The 20,228-nt window shown below is 37.3% G+C and overlaps 1 protein-coding gene across 1 annotated transcript in view; it reads right to left on the reverse strand.

Moving 5' to 3' along the window:
* ISOC2 (isochorismatase domain containing 2) overlaps nucleotides 1–19,474 on the reverse strand; it is a gene marked incomplete in the record, with an annotated part of 78,151 nt that extends 58,677 nt beyond the window's left edge. The window contains 2 exon segments of the mRNA XM_053689922.1: nucleotides 5,270–5,411; nucleotides 19,370–19,474. Of these exon segments, the coding sequence (XP_053545897.1) occupies nucleotides 5,270–5,401 (132 nt within the window).
* Between the last annotated feature and the right edge of the window lie 754 nt (nucleotides 19,475–20,228).

Here is a 20,228-nt window from a genome sequence, read left to right on the forward strand (position 1 = left end):
TAATTTAGTGAATGATAGTTATTTTATTTAGATTTATTTAAATTATATTTAAGTTAGGGGGGTATTAGGGTTAGGGTTAGACTTAGGGGTTAATAAATGTAATATAGTTGCGGCGACGTTGTGGGCGGAAGATTAAGGGTTATTAAATGTAGGTAGGTGTCGGCGATGTTAGGGACGGCAGATTAGGGGTTAATAAAATTTAACTAGTGTTTGCGATGCGGGAGGGCGGCGGTTTAGGGGTTAATAAATCTTTTATAGTGGTGGCGATGTCCGGTTCGGCAGATTAGGGGTTAAAAAATTTTTTTTAGTGTTTGCGATGTGGGGGGGGGGGGGGGCTAAGTTTAGGGGTTAATAGGTAGTTTATGGGTGTTAGTGTACTTTTTAGCACTTTAGTTAAGAGTTTTATGTTACGGCATTAGCTACTTAACTACTGACTTTTAAATGCGGTACCAGTCTTGACAGGAGAGGCTTTACCGCTCACTTTTTTGCAGACTCATAATACCAGCGTTATGCAAGTCCCATTGAAAATATAGGATACGCAAGTTACGTAAGTGGATTTTAGGTATTAACGACTCTGGCCAAAAAAGTGAGCGGTACACCTGTCATTTCAAGACTCGTAATACCAGCATTAGGAAAAAAGCAGCGATGGGACCTCTCAATGCTGCTTTTTAAGGCTAATGCAAGACTCGTAATCTAGCCAATAGATTGTAAAGGAAGATAAAAATCCAAAGGCCCATTGAGTCTGCCATTCTCTTTGTGTCCTTTGTTGAAGAGTAGCAATACACTACTGGGAAATAGCTGACCACATTGGGTAAACCAAAACAAGAAACATATATGTGCAGCCACAAATTAGCAGCAAGCTCCCAGTAGCTTATTGCTGCTCCTGAACCTTCCTAGCAATGTTTTTCAACAAAGGATACTAATATAATGAAGCAAATTATATAACAGAAGTCATTTAGAAAGTTATTTAAAACTGCATGCTCTCTCTAAATCATGAAAGAAAAAGTTTGGTTTCAGGCCCCTTTAAGCTATAGTTGCAGGGTATAGGAGTAAAAAGGCTCTGCGAATGTGTAAATGCATGTCCAATAGGTGTATACTATAAATGTATTACCTTTTGTTTTTACAGAAAAGTTCATATTTTTCTCATGCATGTAAGAGAGCACTTTTAAAACACTACGAAACATATTTTGTTCACTTGGTGTCTGAAATTTGAATATATAACTAGAGTGTATCCTGAATCCCAGGCAAACCACAGTGCCATCTAGTGGTAATCCACCAGAAGGCAGAAAGAAACTTGATTTAAAGTGATAGTAAATTTATCCATTTTAGAACACACATTTGATAACAGTTTGTTATTACAAATAAAACCACTACATTTTATTTTTTTAATATTTTCTTATTTTAATATTTTATTTTTAAATTATCTTGGCTTGTTCCTCGGCTACCCTCATATATCCTGGTTAAGAGATAGTGTGACGTAAAGAGCCGTCCCACTCGCTCTCTACATAGGGAGGATTGCGCGTTTCTGTGTCAGAACAACCGACGCATGCGCCATAGCTCTCTATTTGCTACAATGTAAACAATTATACACAATATTCGAACTGGAGTGGATGAGAGTGAAAGAGTCTCGGCACTCAGTGACGTAAGCAGGGGGTTCCCATTTTGCAAAATGCTTATGCATGTGTGCCTCGATGTCTCAACAAATATGTGCATGCACAGTTTATAAAAGGAGCGCATTAGAGTTTGGGATGGTTGCCTTATAGATAAGAGTTTGGGATGGTTGCAATAGATAGACGCTGCAGAGCGCTAACATCCTTATTATAAAGCAAGTAATAAAAAAATCATAAATAAAAGTTGGGCTAAATTTTGATCGTTATTACGATGCTTGATTACAACTTACTGAAGTTTACCATCACTTTAAACTTGTATGGCTGGAGAGATGGAGAATGTAAATTCACATGTATAATTATTATTTATTTTCACATATAACGGTTTGCAAAGTGTAAATGTGCAGGATTGAAAAAATGGGACAACTATTTCTCATAAAATAAAGTGTTCTTGTGTGCAGTTTTTGTCCCTTTAAAAAAAGTAAAAATCCTTTTGTAAGAAAATAACAAAAGTGATGTACAGGTGATACCTTTAATAGATAACTAATAGTGGATACAATTGCAAGCTTTCAGGACACTGAGATCCCTTTGTCAGGCATTTGCATCCACTATTAGTTAGCTATTAAAGGGACAGTCTAGGCCAAAATAAACTTTCATGATTCAGATAGAGCATGTAATTTTAAACAATTTTCCAATTTACTTTTATCACCAATTTTGCTTTGTTCTCTTGGTATTTTTAGTTGAAAGCTTAACCTAGGAGGTTCATATGCTAATTTCTTAGACCTTGAAGCCCACCTCTTTCAGATTGCATTTTAACAGTTTTTCACCACTAGAGGGTGTGAGTTCACATATTTCATATAGATAACACTGTGCTCGTGCACGTGAAGTAATCTGGGAGCAGGCACTGATTGGCTAGACTGCAAGTCTGTCAAAAGAACTGAAAAAAGGGGCAGTTTGCAGAGGCTTGGATACAAGATAATCACAGAGGTTAAAGTGGATGTAAAGTCAATGCTATCGCCCAATCACATATTGTTTAACAATCAAAATTAAATGGACTTTAATTCATCGTTTTTTTTTAATCTACCATTTAATCGATATATAAACCTATTTATTCGGAATTGTCTTACTCGCTTCCTCCGCCCGCCATTTTGGACCGCATATCCAACGTTGATTGACACTCTATTCTACTAATAATATTTCATACCCCGTGGCGTCCAGCCCCTTTTCGGAGACGTCAGAAATTCGTTATGCGCATGCGTTCCCAGCACTTGTTTAGATGATAATACATCAGTACCGATAGAGATTTAGTAAACAGTACTAACGCATGCGCATATTAGACACTGAGTGTTAAGCGCATGCGCAAAATAACTAATAATCTTGAACAAGCTTTTCAAATACGTAATAGAGCAGGAGGGGCCGCTCTATACGTAATGTGGCCGAAATACCGGAAGAAATGGATGGGAGGAGTTAGAAATGAAAACGGAGCTAAGTTTACATATAAAATATAAATAGATATTTTGAAATTTTTGTAAAAAAAATAATGCGTTTTAACTAATGCAATGATTGTGAATTGATATTGAGTACTAATTAAGAGAAAATTTACATTCACTTTAAAAGTATATTAATATAACTGTGTTGGTTATGCAAAACTGGGAAATGGGTAATAAAGGGATTATCTATCTTTTAAAACAATAAAAATTCTGGTGTAGACTGTCCCTTTAAGGGCTAGATTTATCAAGCTCTTTTCTCCACTTTGACTGTGAACCTGGAGTCACCATTTATCAAGCAGCAGTCATCAGACCACTGCTTCCCAGCCCGGTTCTCCACCTCCAGTTAGGTGGAAAATTTCAATCTCCACAATCTCTACCAACCGGGGAGATGGACAGCTCCTGTCGCCCGTAATTTTTCAAAATGCATTAACACCTTGTTTGCGTCAGTAGTTTTTCAACAGAAAACCCCCACCCACTACTTGCTTTATTTGGAGGCAGATTTGTTACTGGAATAATTAGCTGGAATGTGAGCTAAACTATATTTGTTTTGCAGTTTCTAATCTGATGCCCCTGTTGAGGCCAATTAGGGGCATATAACACAAGTTTATGCTTGTGAAGCCTGCTATGTTCACTTCCAGTTCTAATAAGTGGAGAACTCTTAATTTACAAAGGATTCTGAGAGAATCAAAATTGGTAATTGAAGTAAATTATAAAATTGTTGAAAATTGCATAAAATAGCTCACTGTTTTTCAAACCTGTCCTCAGGCATCCCTTATAGGCCACATTTTGTTAAGATCTGAACTGGAGCACAGGTGAAATAATCAGCTGATTAGTAACCATGGTTATTTTACCTGCTCTCATCCAAGGTGATCCTGAAAACGTGGCCTGTTGGGGAGGTTTGAGGACAGGTTTAAAACCCAGTGCTATAGCTGAATCGTTAACTACTTAAGCCAAATGCCCATAGCTATTACGCCATGCAGTACTTTGCCCCCAGTACCCTGTTGATGTAGTAGCTACGTCCTGCACTTTTCTGCAAATTGTAACAACATTGTTACAGTTAACAATGTTAAAACAAAACTGCAGAGCAGCAGATAACTCCTTGCAAGTGTAAGGTGCCTAGTTACATTAGAATGGCGCTTTAGTAACTAAAATACAAGTAACGCTGGCACTAGGTATTTATCTACCCTTATTTATCTTGCAGTTCCCCAATTGTTTTTTGTCCACCTTGATACCTCATATGACCCATCGCTTTAGTACTTCCTCTTTCAGAAGTGGGATGCGCAGGTGTAATTAGAGGCCTTATGATGAAAGCTCTGGTAAATCCCTACATGTCTGCTAATTCTGAACACATGGGATCCTAGAGAAGCTTTTGATAGCATTTGTCTTATAACTGCACAAGTTGTGTGTAAGTAATTTCTGTTTATGAAAAAGTTAACGATTTGTTTCTATATAATTGTATTTTTCATACATCCGATGGCCAGATGGTGTAATGAAATATTCCAAAATGGGCCTAGATCAATACATTTGGTTGTCTACTATAAAAAAAATATATATATAGTTTCGGGGGTCAATTCGAGAATTTGGGCAGTTAGAACACGGTATACATAGCTGCAGATAAAAACCTTACAATGATCACAAATGTGTGGTCTTAGCTGAATCAGAGGATGCCAATGAACAATTGTTAGATTTTTTTTTCTAGAGTTAGAAAGCTACAGGTTATTAGGAAACGTGATAATTAATATTTTATATACTTTTTTGGTAAATTTATAATTTCTTAATTCTGTGAATAAATAGCTAGTTGAAACTTATCTACTGAAAGCTCTTTTTTTGTGCAAAAAATAAATAAATAATTTTATATATATATATACTCTGTATCTATCTATCTATCTATCTATCTATATTCTAGCCTGCTGCTAAATTCTATATATATTTGTAAATCACTGACTTGGAGATATACAGATTGCAACATTGCTCCAAAAATAATAATGGTGCAAGGCTCATTAGTCTCCTGCCCATTCTCCAGCTCCTTGTGTGAAACATTTAATATTGTACTCTTGTACTCTTATTTAGTTTATAATTTTGATGTATCTGATGTCTTTACTACAAAAAAATTATTTATTTTCTACAAAAAAAAGTTGGTCACCCTAAATCCAAGTTAACAAGTTAATCTACCTGTAACATTCGTGCAGCCACAGACACAATCTGCGGGAAAAAGACAATATTATTCCGAAACTTCTCTTGCATATCACATAGGAATAGGATGCTTGACCTCTGACCCAGGTTCCCTATGTGACGTAGGGCCATTTTTCTATTCCTGAAAGAGAAGGATAATTAGATATATTAAATGATTTTCAAAGATATGTCATGTGCTGAAATACCAATTGTTCTAGTACTTTATGACTTCTGACTGTCCCCCTATAATACAACATTTTTATGCTGTAATTTGTTTCAGAATTTAATTTTTGAATTACTAATCTTAGGTATCTATGTATTTAAATGTGAAAGAGTAAAACACATAGGTAAATCCTCAGTAGAGAGAGCTGAAAGCTAAACACAACCAGTGACAGGCTACTGCAATTCCCGATTAGAAGACCAGCCAAGTACTGCTTAGGAGCTGCAAAGCTTGCAATGCTAGATTGCAATGTCAGTAGTATTTTCCCTATGTGTTTCTGTGTTTAAAGGGACACTGTACCCAAATTTTTTCTTTTATAATTCAGAAAGAGCATGCAATTTTAAGCAACTTTCTAATTTACTCCTATTATCAATTTTTCTTCGTTCTCTTGCTATCATTATTTGAAAAAGAAGGCATCTAAGCTTTTTTTTGGTTTCAGTACTCTGGACAGCACTTTTTTATTGGTGGGTGAATTTATCCACCAATCAGCAAGGACAACCCAGGTTGTTCACCAAAAATGGGCCGGCATCTAAACTTACATTTTTGCATTTCAAATAAAGATACCAAGAGAATGAAGAAAATTTGATAATAGGAGTAAATTAGAAAGTTGCTTAAAATTTCATGCTCAATCTGATTCACGAAAGAAAATTTTTGGGTACAGTGTCCCTTTAACCCCATTGTGGGTGGTTAATAAATAGTTATATAGTGCCAATTATGCAAAAATCACATGCTATAACAAATCAGAGGATGCCATTTTTGTATTAGAATGTCCCATTAAAATCAAAATGTCATATACCAAATGGGTCTGCGTAGTTATGTATATTATGTTTGTCTAACAGCTACCTGCTTTACAGTGATTGCTTAGAACAGTGCAGGAGTTTATTTTTATATATTATATAATAAGAAGTCACTTCATAGGATTCGTACGTTATAGAAAACTGATACATAGGTACATATCAACTCTCCACTAAAAATAGATAGAATCAAGCTATTTTAAACCATAATACAAAGACATTCAACGTATCTTTATAAAACAAAAAAATAAATTCATGTAGGATCAAAACCTGGAACTATAATAAGAATAATATCTCCTCCTCCAGTTATACACAGAAAAAAGGACAAAAATTAGCTTTAACCCCTTAATGACCACAGCACTTTTCCATTTTCTGTCCGTTTGGGACCAAGGCTACTTTTACATTTTTGCGGTGTTTGTGTTTAGCTGTAATTTTCCTCTTACTTATTTACTGTACCCACACATATTATATATCGTTTTTCTCGCCATTAAATGGACTTTCTAAAGATACCATTATTTTCATCATATCTTATAATTTACTATAAAAAAATTATAAAATATGAGGAAAAAAATGGAAAAAACACACTTTTTCTAACATTGATCCCCAAAATCTGTTACACATCTACAACCACCAAAAAACTCCCATGCTAAATAGTTTCTAAATTTTGTCCAGAGTTTAGAAATACCCAATTTTTACATGTTCTTTGCTTTTTTTGCAAGTTATAGGGCAATAAATACATGTAGCACTTTGCTATTTCCAAACCACTTTTTTTCAAAATTAGCGCTAGTTACATTGGGACACTGATATCTTTCAGGAATCCCTGAATATCCCCTCACATGTATATATTTTTTTTTTAGAAGACATCCCAAAGTATTGATCTAGGCCCATTTTGGTATATTTCCTGCCACCATTTCACCGCCAAATGCCATCAAATAAAAAAAATCGTTCACTTTTTCACAAATTTTTTCACAAACTTTAGGTTTCTCACTGAAATTATTTACAAACAACTTGTGCAATTATGGCATAAATGGTTGTAAATGCTTCTCTGGGATCCCCTTTGTTCAGAAATAGCAGACATATATGGCTTTGGCGTTGCTTTTTGGTAATTAGAAGGCCGCTAAATGCCACTGTGCACCACACGTGTATTATGCCCAGCAGTGAAGGGGTTAGTTAGGGAGCATGTAGGGAGCTTGTAGGGTTAATTTTAGTTTTAGTGTAGTGCAGTAGACAACCCCAAGTATTGATCTAGGCACATTTTGGTATATTTCATGCCACCATTTCACCGCCAAATGCGATCAAATTGAAAAAAACGCTACATTTTTCACAATTTTATGTTTCTCACTGAAATTATTTACTAACAGCTTGTGCAATTATGGCACACATGGTTGTAAATGCTTCTCTAGGATCCCCTTTGTTCAGAAATAGCAGACATATATGACTTTGGCGTTGCTTTTTGGTAATTAGAAGGCCGCTAAATGCTGCTGCGCATCACACGTGTATTATGGCTAGCAGTGAAGGGGTTAATTAGGTAGCTTATAAGGAGCTTGCAGGGTTAATTTTAGCTGTAGTGTAGAGATCAGCCTCCCACCTGACACATCACAACCCCTGATCCCTCCCAAACAGCTGTCTTCCCTCCCCCACCCCACAATTGTCCCCGCCATCTTAAGTACTGGCAGAAAGTCTGCCAGTACTAAAATAAAAGTTTTTTTTTGTTTTGTTTAAAAAAAAAAAAATTCTGCTGTGTAGGACCCCCCCCCCCCTTAGCCCCAACCTCCCTGATCCACCCCAAACAGCTCTCTACCCCCCTCCTCTGCTTTATTGTGCACCATATTGGGTACTGGCAGCTGTCTGCCAGTACCCAGTTTGAAATCAAAAGTTTATTTTAAGATTTTCTGTAGTGTAGCTTACCCCCTTAACACCCCACCCCCCACCCTCACCCAGATCATTAATATTTTTTATTCCCACCCTCTCTCCCACTGAGTCCCACCTTGTGCCTCTTCCACTTCAATTCTAACTTTTGGGCAGTTTCACACGTGCACGCGCGCACGCTCCTGTGCGCGTGCACGCTCCCATGCACGCGTGTGCACGCTCCCATGCACGCGTGTGCACGCTCCCGTGCACGTGCAGGCGCGATCCCGCCCCCCTCCTCTACTGATGGCCGCCCACTCGCCTCCCTGGACACGCTCCCACCCACTAACGATCATAGCCGATGCAGAGAGGGCCACAGAGTGGCTCTCTCTGCATCGGACTGCTTAAAAAAGTTATTGCAGGATGCCTCTATATCGAGGCATCACTGCAATAACATGAAATCAGCTGGAAGTGATCAGGATCGATTCCACTGCTTTCAAAGACCAACGACGTGCAGGGTACGTCCTTGGTCGTTAAGGACATTTTTTTGGAGGACGTACCCTGCACGTCGTTGGTCATTAAGGGGTTAAAGGGATACTAAACCCAATTTTTTTCTTTAATGATTCAGGTAGAACATGCAATTTTAAGCAACTTTCTAATTTACTCCTACTATCAATTTTTCTTCGTTCTCTTACTATCTTTATTTTAAAAGCAGGAATTAAAAGCTTAGGAGCCAGTCCATTTTAGGTTCAGCACCCTGGATAGTGCTTGCTTATTGGAGGCTACATTTAGCAAACCAATAAGCAAGCATAACCCAGGTTCTCAACCAAAAATGGGCTGGCTCTTAAGCTTTACATTCCTGCTTTTTAAAAAAAGATGGCAAGAGAACGAAGAAAAATTGATAATAGGAGTAATGTAGAAAGTTGCTTAAAATTGCATGCTCTATCTGAATCATTAAAGAAAAAAATGGGTTTAGTGCCCCTTTAACACATATAACCTATCTTTATACAAGTTACCATATAAAACTGACTATAGGATCACCAGAATTATCAAGGTTAGTTGGCTACTGCTCAGCTGTTCCTTCTTATCCAACATTTCAATACTTCCCAATATGACGTCTAGTCTATCTTGTGCCCTGTGCACACTCCTCTCTATAGTTGCCAAATACTCCGCCATGGCTATCACTGCATCTATTGTGGGGGATCCAGCCTCTTCCAATTTCTAGCAATGCAGGGCTTAGTGGCAGCATAAATGTAAACCAACATTTTTTATGGAATTATGGCATCCTGCCACCCATGGTATGAAATAAATCACTAAGGGATGATACTTCAACAGCAATGAAATATACTTGTGGAAACCAATGGCACTACTTGTGTTGTTGAATTAAACGTCTTCCTTAATTTATTATTGTGTTAAAATGCATTTATTTGCATCCATACAGTTATTTTGAGGATGGGGTGCAGTGTATTATAGAAATTTGGTTGGGGGAACCTTACAGTTAAGAACTGAAGAAAAAAGAATACACATATTGCACTCACAGACTGCAATGCCCAAGGAAATACCAAGTGAAAACACCTCCTTCCACAAGGTCTGTAATTTTGGACACAACCACCAGATATGGAGATTCGAGCCAATCTCTCCACACTATCTAAACACTGTGCTGAGCACGATGGAAACATTTTGGACTCTGTCGACTAAGAGAATCTATATATAGAGACTTTAACTCATCTAGCAATGCCAACAGGAGATTAATAGATAGCGCCTTTTTGAAATATTGACTTTATGTTGAATAAGTCTACCAAACAGCTCACTTAATTTAATGAAACACTGCCCGTGTGAACGTTAAAAAATTAAGCAAAGTGACGTCAGCAAAAAGAGCAATTTTTTTTCTCTGTGCAAACCTATTCTAATTCCCTCTATATTGGTCATGGTCCTCACCATTTGAGCAAAAGGTTCCATTATCATAGCGAATATGAGTGAGGATAGAAGACTGAACTGCCTAGTTCTATTAGATTTATGAATTTTGGGGAAGCAAACCTCCCCACCTTTGACCTTAGCATGAGGTACTGAGTACAAAGCTATGAAGGCTGTAATGAAGGAGTCTGGTGGGCCAAATATCCACAACCTTCAACAGGTAATCCCATCTGACCGTGCCAAATGCCTTTTCTGTGTCTAATAACAAGGCCACCAATGGGATCTCCCTCACTTGTGCCTCCATAAAGATATTATTAGCCTACGGGTATTGGTGTGCCTTGTCAGCCCTCAGTGAACCCCACCTGGTCTACATAGGCGATGGCCTTTGAATATAGCCTAATGCCAACATTTATCAAAGAGATTGGCCTATAACCACTGCATTGAGAGACATCTTTTCCTTGCTTTGGTATTGCTCTGAGGCTGTAATAAAGGAGTCTGGTGGGCCAAATATCCACAACCTTCAACAGGTAATCCCATCTGACCGTGCCAAATGCCTTTTCTGTGTCTAATAACAAGGCCACCAATGGGATCTCCCTCACTTGTGCCTCCATAAAGATATTATTAGCCTACGGGTATTGGTGTGCCTTGTCAGCCCTCAGTGAACCCCACCTGGTCTACATAGGCGATGGCCTTTGAATATAGCCTAATGCCAACATTTATCAAAGAGATTGGCCTATAACCACTGCATTGAGAGACATCTTTTCCTTGCTTTGGTATTGTCAGGATGGAAGCCTCCAAGAATCCCCTTCTAAACTTAACCTCCAAATGATCTTTGTTAAACATAAATTGTAACCTCAGGGCTATAAGGGCTCTCTGGGCTGGCGAAATTATATAAGTATGCTCGTCAGTCCTTCTATTTCCCTGGTGGAATGATTTAAAGCCACTGCTTTTTCATATGAAAAATGCACAATAAAATTTGTAGTTTAAACATCATACAAAACAAATATTTGAACCAATCACACAAAAATAAGCAGGGAAAGGTTGTATTGTTAAGGTGCATCAACAATCGCAAACAAAATTCTTTACCAAAAATAGTATTTTAACAAAAACGTAAAATTTGTATGCAATTTACACAGGAATAAATCGTATTAAATATGCACAGCATAAATCGTAATTTCAGTACACTGGATGTGCAAAAATCACACAGAAATTTGTACTTATAAATACAAAATGCAAAGTGTAATTGTTTTTTTTTCCGTAAAATGGGCTGAACATGGGTGTTCCATGGGCGTATATGAAAGTGTCTCTAATTCTATAAAGATTTTTGCGCTGCAGATCTTACAGTTTTTTCTCACCAACTAAAAGGTGGTAAGCTTTTCTCAAAATAATACGAATATAGAAAAACAAATGCATACTAAAATACAGGCGACGGTAAGATGCTCTATGCACAATAATGTGTAATATTGGCTGCAGGATTACATTTTTAAAGTGCTCCCCTGCTCCCTGCTATCTTCGCTCTAAAGAGTGAAGTGTCCCTATCCAATAAGCTCCATTACTTTCAATAGGAGCCATCTCGCCACTCGCAGGGACTGCCAATTTTTACCATCATTCCACTAGGGCAGCCCTGCAAGAGTTGGCGAGAAAAACTAGGTTTTAACCTGGTGAAGTTTATATCATCGAGCCCTTAGTCTCTTATAAAAGGTTCCAGTGAACCCATCTGGTCATGGCGCCAGATTACTCTGTAATTGTCTTATGGCTTTACCTACTTCCTCAATCAAAAAGGGATCTGACAATAAATCTCAAGCTTTAAGGATAGAAACAGAGTGTCTTAGTAAATTAAGTACATTCAGAAGAGGAGGCTGTTACTAGTGGGGTTCCTCAGGGATCAGTCCTGGTGCCTGTTTTGTTTAACATATTTATCAGATATATCATTAAAGGGCTACAGGGGAAAGTATGTCTGTTTGCAGATGATACAAAAATTTGTAATAGAGTAGATGTTCCAGGAGGGTAGACAAAATGAGAAGTGATAAACAACAATTGGAGGATTGGGATCTAAAGTTTAACACTGCAAAGTGTAAAATTATGCATGAAGGGAAGAAAACTCCAAACAATAAAAGGGACATGCTACCCAAATGTTGAAACATTTGAAAGTGATGCAGCATAGCTGTAAAAAGCTGACTAGAAAATATCACCTGAACATCTCTATGTAAAAAAGAAAGATATTTAAACTCAAAATGTCCTAAGTATTAACACCCCATTGTAAAGGACTTTAAGCAGCAAAGCAGTATGCCTGTCACAGGACTTGCAAGGGAGCGTGCCTCATGCACACTCATGTTATTTCCCTATTCATTTAAAGAAGTTTACAATGAAATATCATGAGATCACAGTAAAAGAGTTAATGACCTCAGCACTGCTGATGCTGATTAGCTGCTGTTCATTTTCCTTCTTTTTTTTTTAAACTTGCAGCTGAAGTACAACTTTTTACACAGCCCTTATCATGGTGAGCTGAGGAAACTGTGAGGTAACATATCTTCCTTTTTTATATAGAGATGATCAGGTGATATTTTCCTGTCAGCTTTTTAAAGTTGTGCTGCATCACTTTCAAGTGATTTAGCATATAAGTATTATGTCCCTTTAATTACAGACTCAAAGACACTTTACTGACTGTTACAAATGAGGAACGGGACTTGGAAATTATTATTCCAGATGATTTAAAACTTAGTAAACAATGTAGTATTGCAGAGAGTAAGGCTAGCAGAATGCTTGGATGTATTGGTAGAGGTATTTGCAGCAGAAATAGTAAGGTTCTTATGCCCCTTTATAGATCATTAGTTAGGCCTCATCTTGAGTATTGTGTGCAGTTCTGGAGGCCATATCTTCAGAAGGATATTAACAAACTTGAATCTGTGCAAAGGAGGGCTACCAAAATGGTACATGGTCTAAAAAATAAAACTAACCAGGAGAGGCTCAATGACCTAAATATGTATAGCTTAGAGGAGAGAAGGGAAAGAGGTGATATGATAGCAACTTTCAAGTATGTTAAAGGGCTTAGTTAAGCTGAGGCTGTGACTATTTTACATAGAAAAGAAAACTTCAAGAACAAGGGGTGATGATCTCAAGTTGAAGGGTAGAATATTCAGGATTAATTTGCAGAAGCACTACTTTGCAGAAAGGGTGATTGATTATTGGAATAAACTTCCACCAGAGGTGGTAATGACAAACACTGTGAGGGACTTTAAGAATGCCTGGGATAAGCATAAGGGGACTTTCATTCATCAATTTATATCTAATTTATCTAATTATTAGTGAATACTTTTTAAAATGATTACATTTTTTCCACCTTTCCTCTGCCCGTCTTTTTTTTCTCTCATTTTTTTTTATGTGACATTTCCGCATCAACCAATTAAAATGTGGGCCAGCAGGCACCTTTTGATTGAAGACAGCCACACACACCTTCATCGTAAAGGGCATGCGATCAAGATTTTGGACATAGCTGTATTGTAATTAGTATAAAGTGATGTGCGTCACATTATGCTAATTACAATACAGTGATGTCCAACATCTTTGAGCTCTTATAACTTTTTTTGTGCAATATTATTTTTTTAGATAGTGTTATGAGTGGAACTGTACTTTTAAATGTATTCTTGATGTGTTTTGTGACACTTTTTTGTTTCTCCAAACAGTTAACCAGAGCTCTGAGGACGCACTATCACAACACACTTTAACTTCAATTGCGCTATAGCATTCGAGTTTACTTTCAACTTGTAATATGAGCGCTAAACCTGACACACGCAAACACCTGCAATAAACCCCTTTTTGCTTTCGAGTAAGCGTGCCATTTGTAATCTGGCCCTAAATCAGCTATTTCAAATGCCAATATAATAGTGTGTGTATGTATGTGTGAGTGTGTGTTGTATATACAGTATGTGTATGCATGTATGTGTGTGTGTGTATGTGTGTGTGTATGTAGGTGTGAGTGTGTGTTGTATATACAGTATGTGTCTGCATGCATGTGTGTGCGTATGTGTTTGTGTGTGTTGTATATACAGTATGTGTATGCATGTATGTGTGTGTGTATGTGTTTGTCTATGTGAGTGTGTGTTGTATATATGTGTATGTGTTTGTGTGTATGTGAGTGTGTGTTGTATATATGTTTGTATGTATGTATGTGTTTGTGTGTGTGTGTGCGCATGTATGTGTGAATGTGTGTGTGTTGTATATATGTAAGTGTATGTATGTAAATGTATGTATATGTTTGTGTGTGTATGTATGTATTTGTGAGGGAGTGGCAGTGTTACATATATGTGTGTGTGTTTTGTATATGATATATATATATATATATATATATATATATATATATATATATATATATGTGTGTGTGTGTGTGTGTGAGTGTGTGTGTGTGTGTACAGTGCCATCCACTAATATTGGCACCCTTGGTAAATATAGGCAAAGAAAGCTGTGAAAAATTGTCTTTATTGTTTAACCTTTTGATCTTTTGTTAAAAAATACACAAAAATATTCTGCTCTCATGGATATCAAATAATTGCAAACACAACACAGGTTATCCAAAAAAAACAACAACACTTTGTAAAATATACAGTATGTGTGGCACAATTATAGGCACCCCTATGGAATCATATGAGAAAAATATATTTGAAGTATATTCCCATTGATATTATTTTACTTTTTTTAGTACACCTGGGTGACTAGGAACAGGAAATCGTTCAACTATGACTTCCTGTTTCACAGAGGCATAAATATGAGGTAACACATAGGCCAAATTCCTTAGTCATTCATCATAATGGGTAAATGCCCATTTCCACCATCAGGGCAACAATTAAGAAGTTCCAGTCAACTGGAAATGTTATGAATCAATCTGGAAGAGGATGTGTGCCTATACTGTCTCAATGCACTGTGAAGAGGATGGTTTGAGTGGCCAAAATATCTCCTCCAAGGATCACAGCTGTAGAATTGCAGAAGTTAGTTGCGTTTTGGGGTCAGAAAGTCTACAAAACTACAATCCAACGTCACCTACATCACCACAAGTTGTTTGTAAGGGTTTCAAGAAAGAAGTTTATACTCTTATCCAAAAACAAACTCAAGCACCTTCAGTTTACCAGGTACTACTGGAACTTCAAATGGGATTGGGTTCTATGGTCAGGTGAAAACAAAATAAAGCCTTTTTGCAATAAACACCAGAAGTGGGTTTGGTGCACACAGAGAGGTATATGACTACGGCTAATGTCGAAACGCGTTAGCATCATGGGCATTGCACATGCTACTTACTGAATCATTTTGTGGTTACTATTGTAACTATTTTACAATCTGCTGAATTTTCAAATAAATGTTAAGTTTTATTCAAAACGGATGAACTGGTGCTCCTGATTTGTGCCGCTAACACCTTACTCACACAGAGAGGTAGCCATATGGAAAAGTACCTCATGCCCATGGCTAAATATGGTGGTGGCTCTTTAAAGGGACACTGAACCCAATTTTTTTCTTTTGCGATTCAGATAGAGCATGCAATTTTAAGCAACTTTCTAATTTACTCCAATTATCAATTTTTCTTTGTTCTCTTGCTATCTTTATTTGAAAAAGAAGGCATCTAAGCTAAGGAGCTAGACAATTTTTGGTTCAGAACTCTGGACAGCACTTGTTTATTGGTGGGTGAATTTATCCACCAATCAGCAAGAACAACCCAGGTTGTTCACCAAAAATGGGTTGGCATCTAAACTTACATTCTTGCTTTTCAAATAAAGATACAAAGAGAATGAAGAAAATGTGACAATAGGAGTAAATTACAACGTTGCTTAAAATTGCATGCTCTATCTGAATCACAAAAGAAAAAAATTGGGTTCAGTGTCCCTTTAATGTTTTGGGGCTGTTTTTCTGCCAGAGGACCTGGACATTTTGTTAGGATACATGGCATCATGGATCTATCAAATAGCAACAGGTATTAAATTAACACCTGACTTGCTTCTGCCAGAAAGCTTAATATGGGCCGTGGTTGGATCAATGATCCAAAACATACATCAAAATCAACAAAAAAATGGTTTACTGATCACATAATCAAGGTTCTGCCATGGCCATCCTAGTCCCCTGACTTGAACACCATAGAAATCCTGTGGGGTGACCTAAAGAGGAGAGTCCACCACCGTCAAACTGAACTTTTAAGGATCTGGAGATATTCTGTATGGAGAAAAAGTCTCAGATCCCTTGCCCTGTATTGCTCATCAGGCATAGGAGAAGACTCAGAACTGTTATCTTGGCAAAGGTAGGTAGCACAAAGTATTAACTAAAATGGTGCCAATAATTGTGCCACACATATATTTTTTTAATATTCATGAGAGCAGAGTATTTTTGTGTATTTTTTTTAACAAAAGATTAACAAATAAAGACAATTTTTCACAGCCTTCTTCGCTCATATTTACCAAAGGTGTCAATATTCGTGGAGAGCACTTTATGTTTGTATGTGTGTGTGTTTTTGTGTGTTTAAAAGAGCAGCGTTATTGTACAGGACCAAGTCCCTAGGCATATATCACTCATAGAGCAAGATTTATTAAAGGTTCGGCTGCAGGCTCCCATGTGCGAACCTACAGCTGAGAGTTAAGAAGCAGCGGTCACTTTGCCACCTGTAATGTGGTGTATTTCAATCCCCCCGGACTTGTCGGACTGGGTTGAATGACAGGGGGTGGCACTGCACACTAGCCGTAGTGTACAATGATTAATTGTTGTACTATTGCTTATCCCCTGCAAAAAAAGGCATATATGTGCAGACACCAATCCCCAGCTAGCTCCAAGTAGTGCAATGATGCCCCTGAACATATCTAGATGTGCGTTTCGATACCGAGAACAAAGAAAACAAGGTCTCTTAAAATTAACTTCCTAAAATCACATGGGATACAGAATGTATGCATTTGGTCCCGCCTCCCCAAAAAACATATTTTCCGCCACATCACATGGAATTATTTGCACACAACAACCCTTCCAGGTTAATTTTAAAAGGTAATTAAAGGGACATGAAACCCAATTTTTTATTATTATTATTATTCAGATAGAGCATACAGTTTTAAACAACTTTCCAATTTACTATTATTATTATTTTTGCTCCATTCTCTTGGTATCCTTTATTAAAGGAGCAACAATTCACTACTGGGAGCTAGCGGAACACATCAGTAAGCCCATGATAAAAGGCAAGCATGGAAGCAATGCCGAAGATGGTGGCAGGCTATTTTTTAGAGCCTTAATTTGCACAGATCTTAGTGTGTTGCACTTTCACAAAAATAAATCCGGCTCCAAAAAATAGCCGAATGCCCCTGGCAGCCTCCATCTTCAGTATTTGTTTAATTCCAAATGTTTCAAATGCACATGCCTAGTAAAAGAATATATTTGTGTAGCCACCAATCAGCAGCTAACTCTGAGCTCCTGAGCCTACCTAGATATGCTTTTCAACAAAGGATACCAAATGAACAAAGCAAATTAGATAAATGTAAATTGGAAAGTTGTTTAAAACTGCATCCTCTATCTATCTGAATCATGAAAGATTTTTGGGTTTCATGTCCCTTTAAAGTAATTTCTAATATTTCATATAAAACATTTTAAAATATATTACAATACTTTTTTTTTTATTAAAAGAAAATGAAAATTTTCTGCATTTAAAGGGACATGAAACCCAAAAATGTTCTTTCATAGTTCAGATAGAGCATGCAATTTTTAATAACTTTCCAATGTATTTAATTTTTCAAATGTGCTTTGTTCTCTTTGTATCCATTCTTGACAAGTATACCCAAGTAGATGCCTTTTTGTTATTGACTTTCAACTTGCCCCCAGTAGTGCATTACTGATCCTTTAAAAAAAGCTACCAACAGAATGAAGCAAATTAGATAATAGAAGTAAATTGGACAGTTGTTTAAAATGATTTGCTCTATCTGAATCGTGAAAAAAAAGTTTCATGTCGCTTTAAGAATAAATAAATTGAGTATATACAGTATATATAGGCTTACCAGAAGTCCCACTTTTACTGGGATTGTCCCGGTTTGGAGGCGCTGTCCCAGTGTCCCACCCAGTTGTTCATTCTGTCCCAGTAGGGTTGCCACCTCCAGGTTTCAAATCATGTGTCCGGGTTTCAGACCACCTGAAACCCAGACACATTATTCAAAATGACTGGACTGTGGCTCTCCAGCATAGTTGGATGCTGGTACTTTGTTACATACAGCCCTGCTTAGCTTAACGTTCGTGTCCTTCAAAGTTTACATTTAGTAATACAGGCTGAGTGAGCAGCGTAGAGTTTTTTTTTTAATTTTGTAGTACTACTTGGTTTATTTTTCTAAGAATTTAACACCCCCGACCCCTGGTGACATTGCCGGTAATACACCTTTAGGGGAATCATATGGGTATGACTAGGAAGTACAGACAGGCAGGATTTTTGGCCTTGATCTTGCTTTACTTTATGCAGAATAGCATTTTGGCTATAATCTTCCTGCATTATGGTATAGAGTAGCCTCTTAAACAGATTTAGCAGGTACGTGTTTCTTTTTTACTTTCATTCAATGTTGTATTTATGCCTTATCAGTATTTGGCTCTGTTCCTTAATTAGACACATAAAACACATATTACACTGCAGATATTAAATTGTGAATTTGATAATTATGAGAGTGATAATTATGCTTGATGTTTGGCATTATTTAGAATCTGAGATTTAGATTAATGACTTATTTGCCATGACAACGTAATGGTGCCTTTTTCACTAGGGGGTGGTGTTATGGTCTATTTAAACTGTGTGATTCACTTGTTTGACTGAGGAAGGGTAGAGTATCCACGAAACATTACACACATAAAAGCTACTACTTTAAAAGGACCGGTAATTGCCACGCCCCCTTGACCACGCTTCTGACCACACCCCCACTAGCACCGCACCAGGTGGTCCCAGTTTCACCTCTAAAAATTATGGTAAGCCTAAGTATATATATATATACATAATTTTTTAAGTTTCCATTTATGTGCACGTCTTTTAAATAATTCCCTTTAATTGCAACTAGGAGTCTGATTTTCAAACATAAATTGTTTTATTTTTTTATTTACAGCTTTTTTTGTGGATTTATAGTTTTGTATGTTCTACAGTATTTGTGGAAAAACTAAATACTTGGATATGCATATGAAAAAACGAACATAAGAATTGTAAGCTTTATATATGTAACATAACGCAGACTTGATAGGTGTATACCCTTATAGCAGCGATGTATGTGATATATTTAATGCAGAGAAAATAAACTACATAACAGCAATCTAAGGGCATTACTGTTCACCTTGACAAGTACTCACCAAAGCACTTCCTGTTTCAGAAAGAATTCTTGCCCACAGTAAGAGCTGTCAATCTTCTCTGCTCTACCTACGGCTGCTCCAATAACATTACGGTAAGAGCTAGATCCCATCCCTCTACAGGAAATTCTGACGTCACAGCAGTCACGTGACCGCGGTGGTCAGATGGTGCAAAGACATAGAAAGCAGAAGAGTGGGAAATTCAAACCTATAGGAATCTGCTGTTTTACTTTTGCACCTCTGTGCTCCGTATTGAGCAACAATATCAGTACTTGTGGCCCTGCAGTTTTATTTTCTATATGAAATAAAACATCATGCCCAGCATTAAAGGGACAGGTACATACACATACTGCATGTACAACTCACTGCACACAGTCTTAAAGGGAAAGGCACACACAAGACACAACACTTTAAAGATACAAGGCACACAACACGCACAGCGTTAAAGTGGTGCTTAGACTTAAAGGGACAGGTACATACACACACTGCACGTACAACTCACTAAACCTCAGTCTTAAAGGGATAGTCACACACAATACTTTAAAGAGAACTCACAACACATGTAGTCTTAAAGGGACAGATCATAGTATGCACGCCCACAAACTTGCAGTCTTAAATTCTTAAAGGGACAGACACGCACCTTGCACACAGCCTTAAAGGGACAGTCAACACCAGAATTTTTGTTGTTTTGCATAACCAACACAGTTATAATAATACATGTTTTACCTCTGTAATTACCTTGTATCTAAGCCTCTGCAGACTGCCCTCTTATTTCAGTTCTTTTGACAGACTTGCATTTTAGCCAATCAGTGCTCACTCCTCGGTAAATTCACGTGCATGAGCTCAATGTTATCTATATGAA

Source organism: Bombina bombina, chromosome 8 (genome assembly GCF_027579735.1).
Source record: "Bombina bombina isolate aBomBom1 chromosome 8, aBomBom1.pri, whole genome shotgun sequence".
NCBI lineage: Eukaryota > Metazoa > Chordata > Amphibia > Anura > Bombinatoridae > Bombina > Bombina bombina.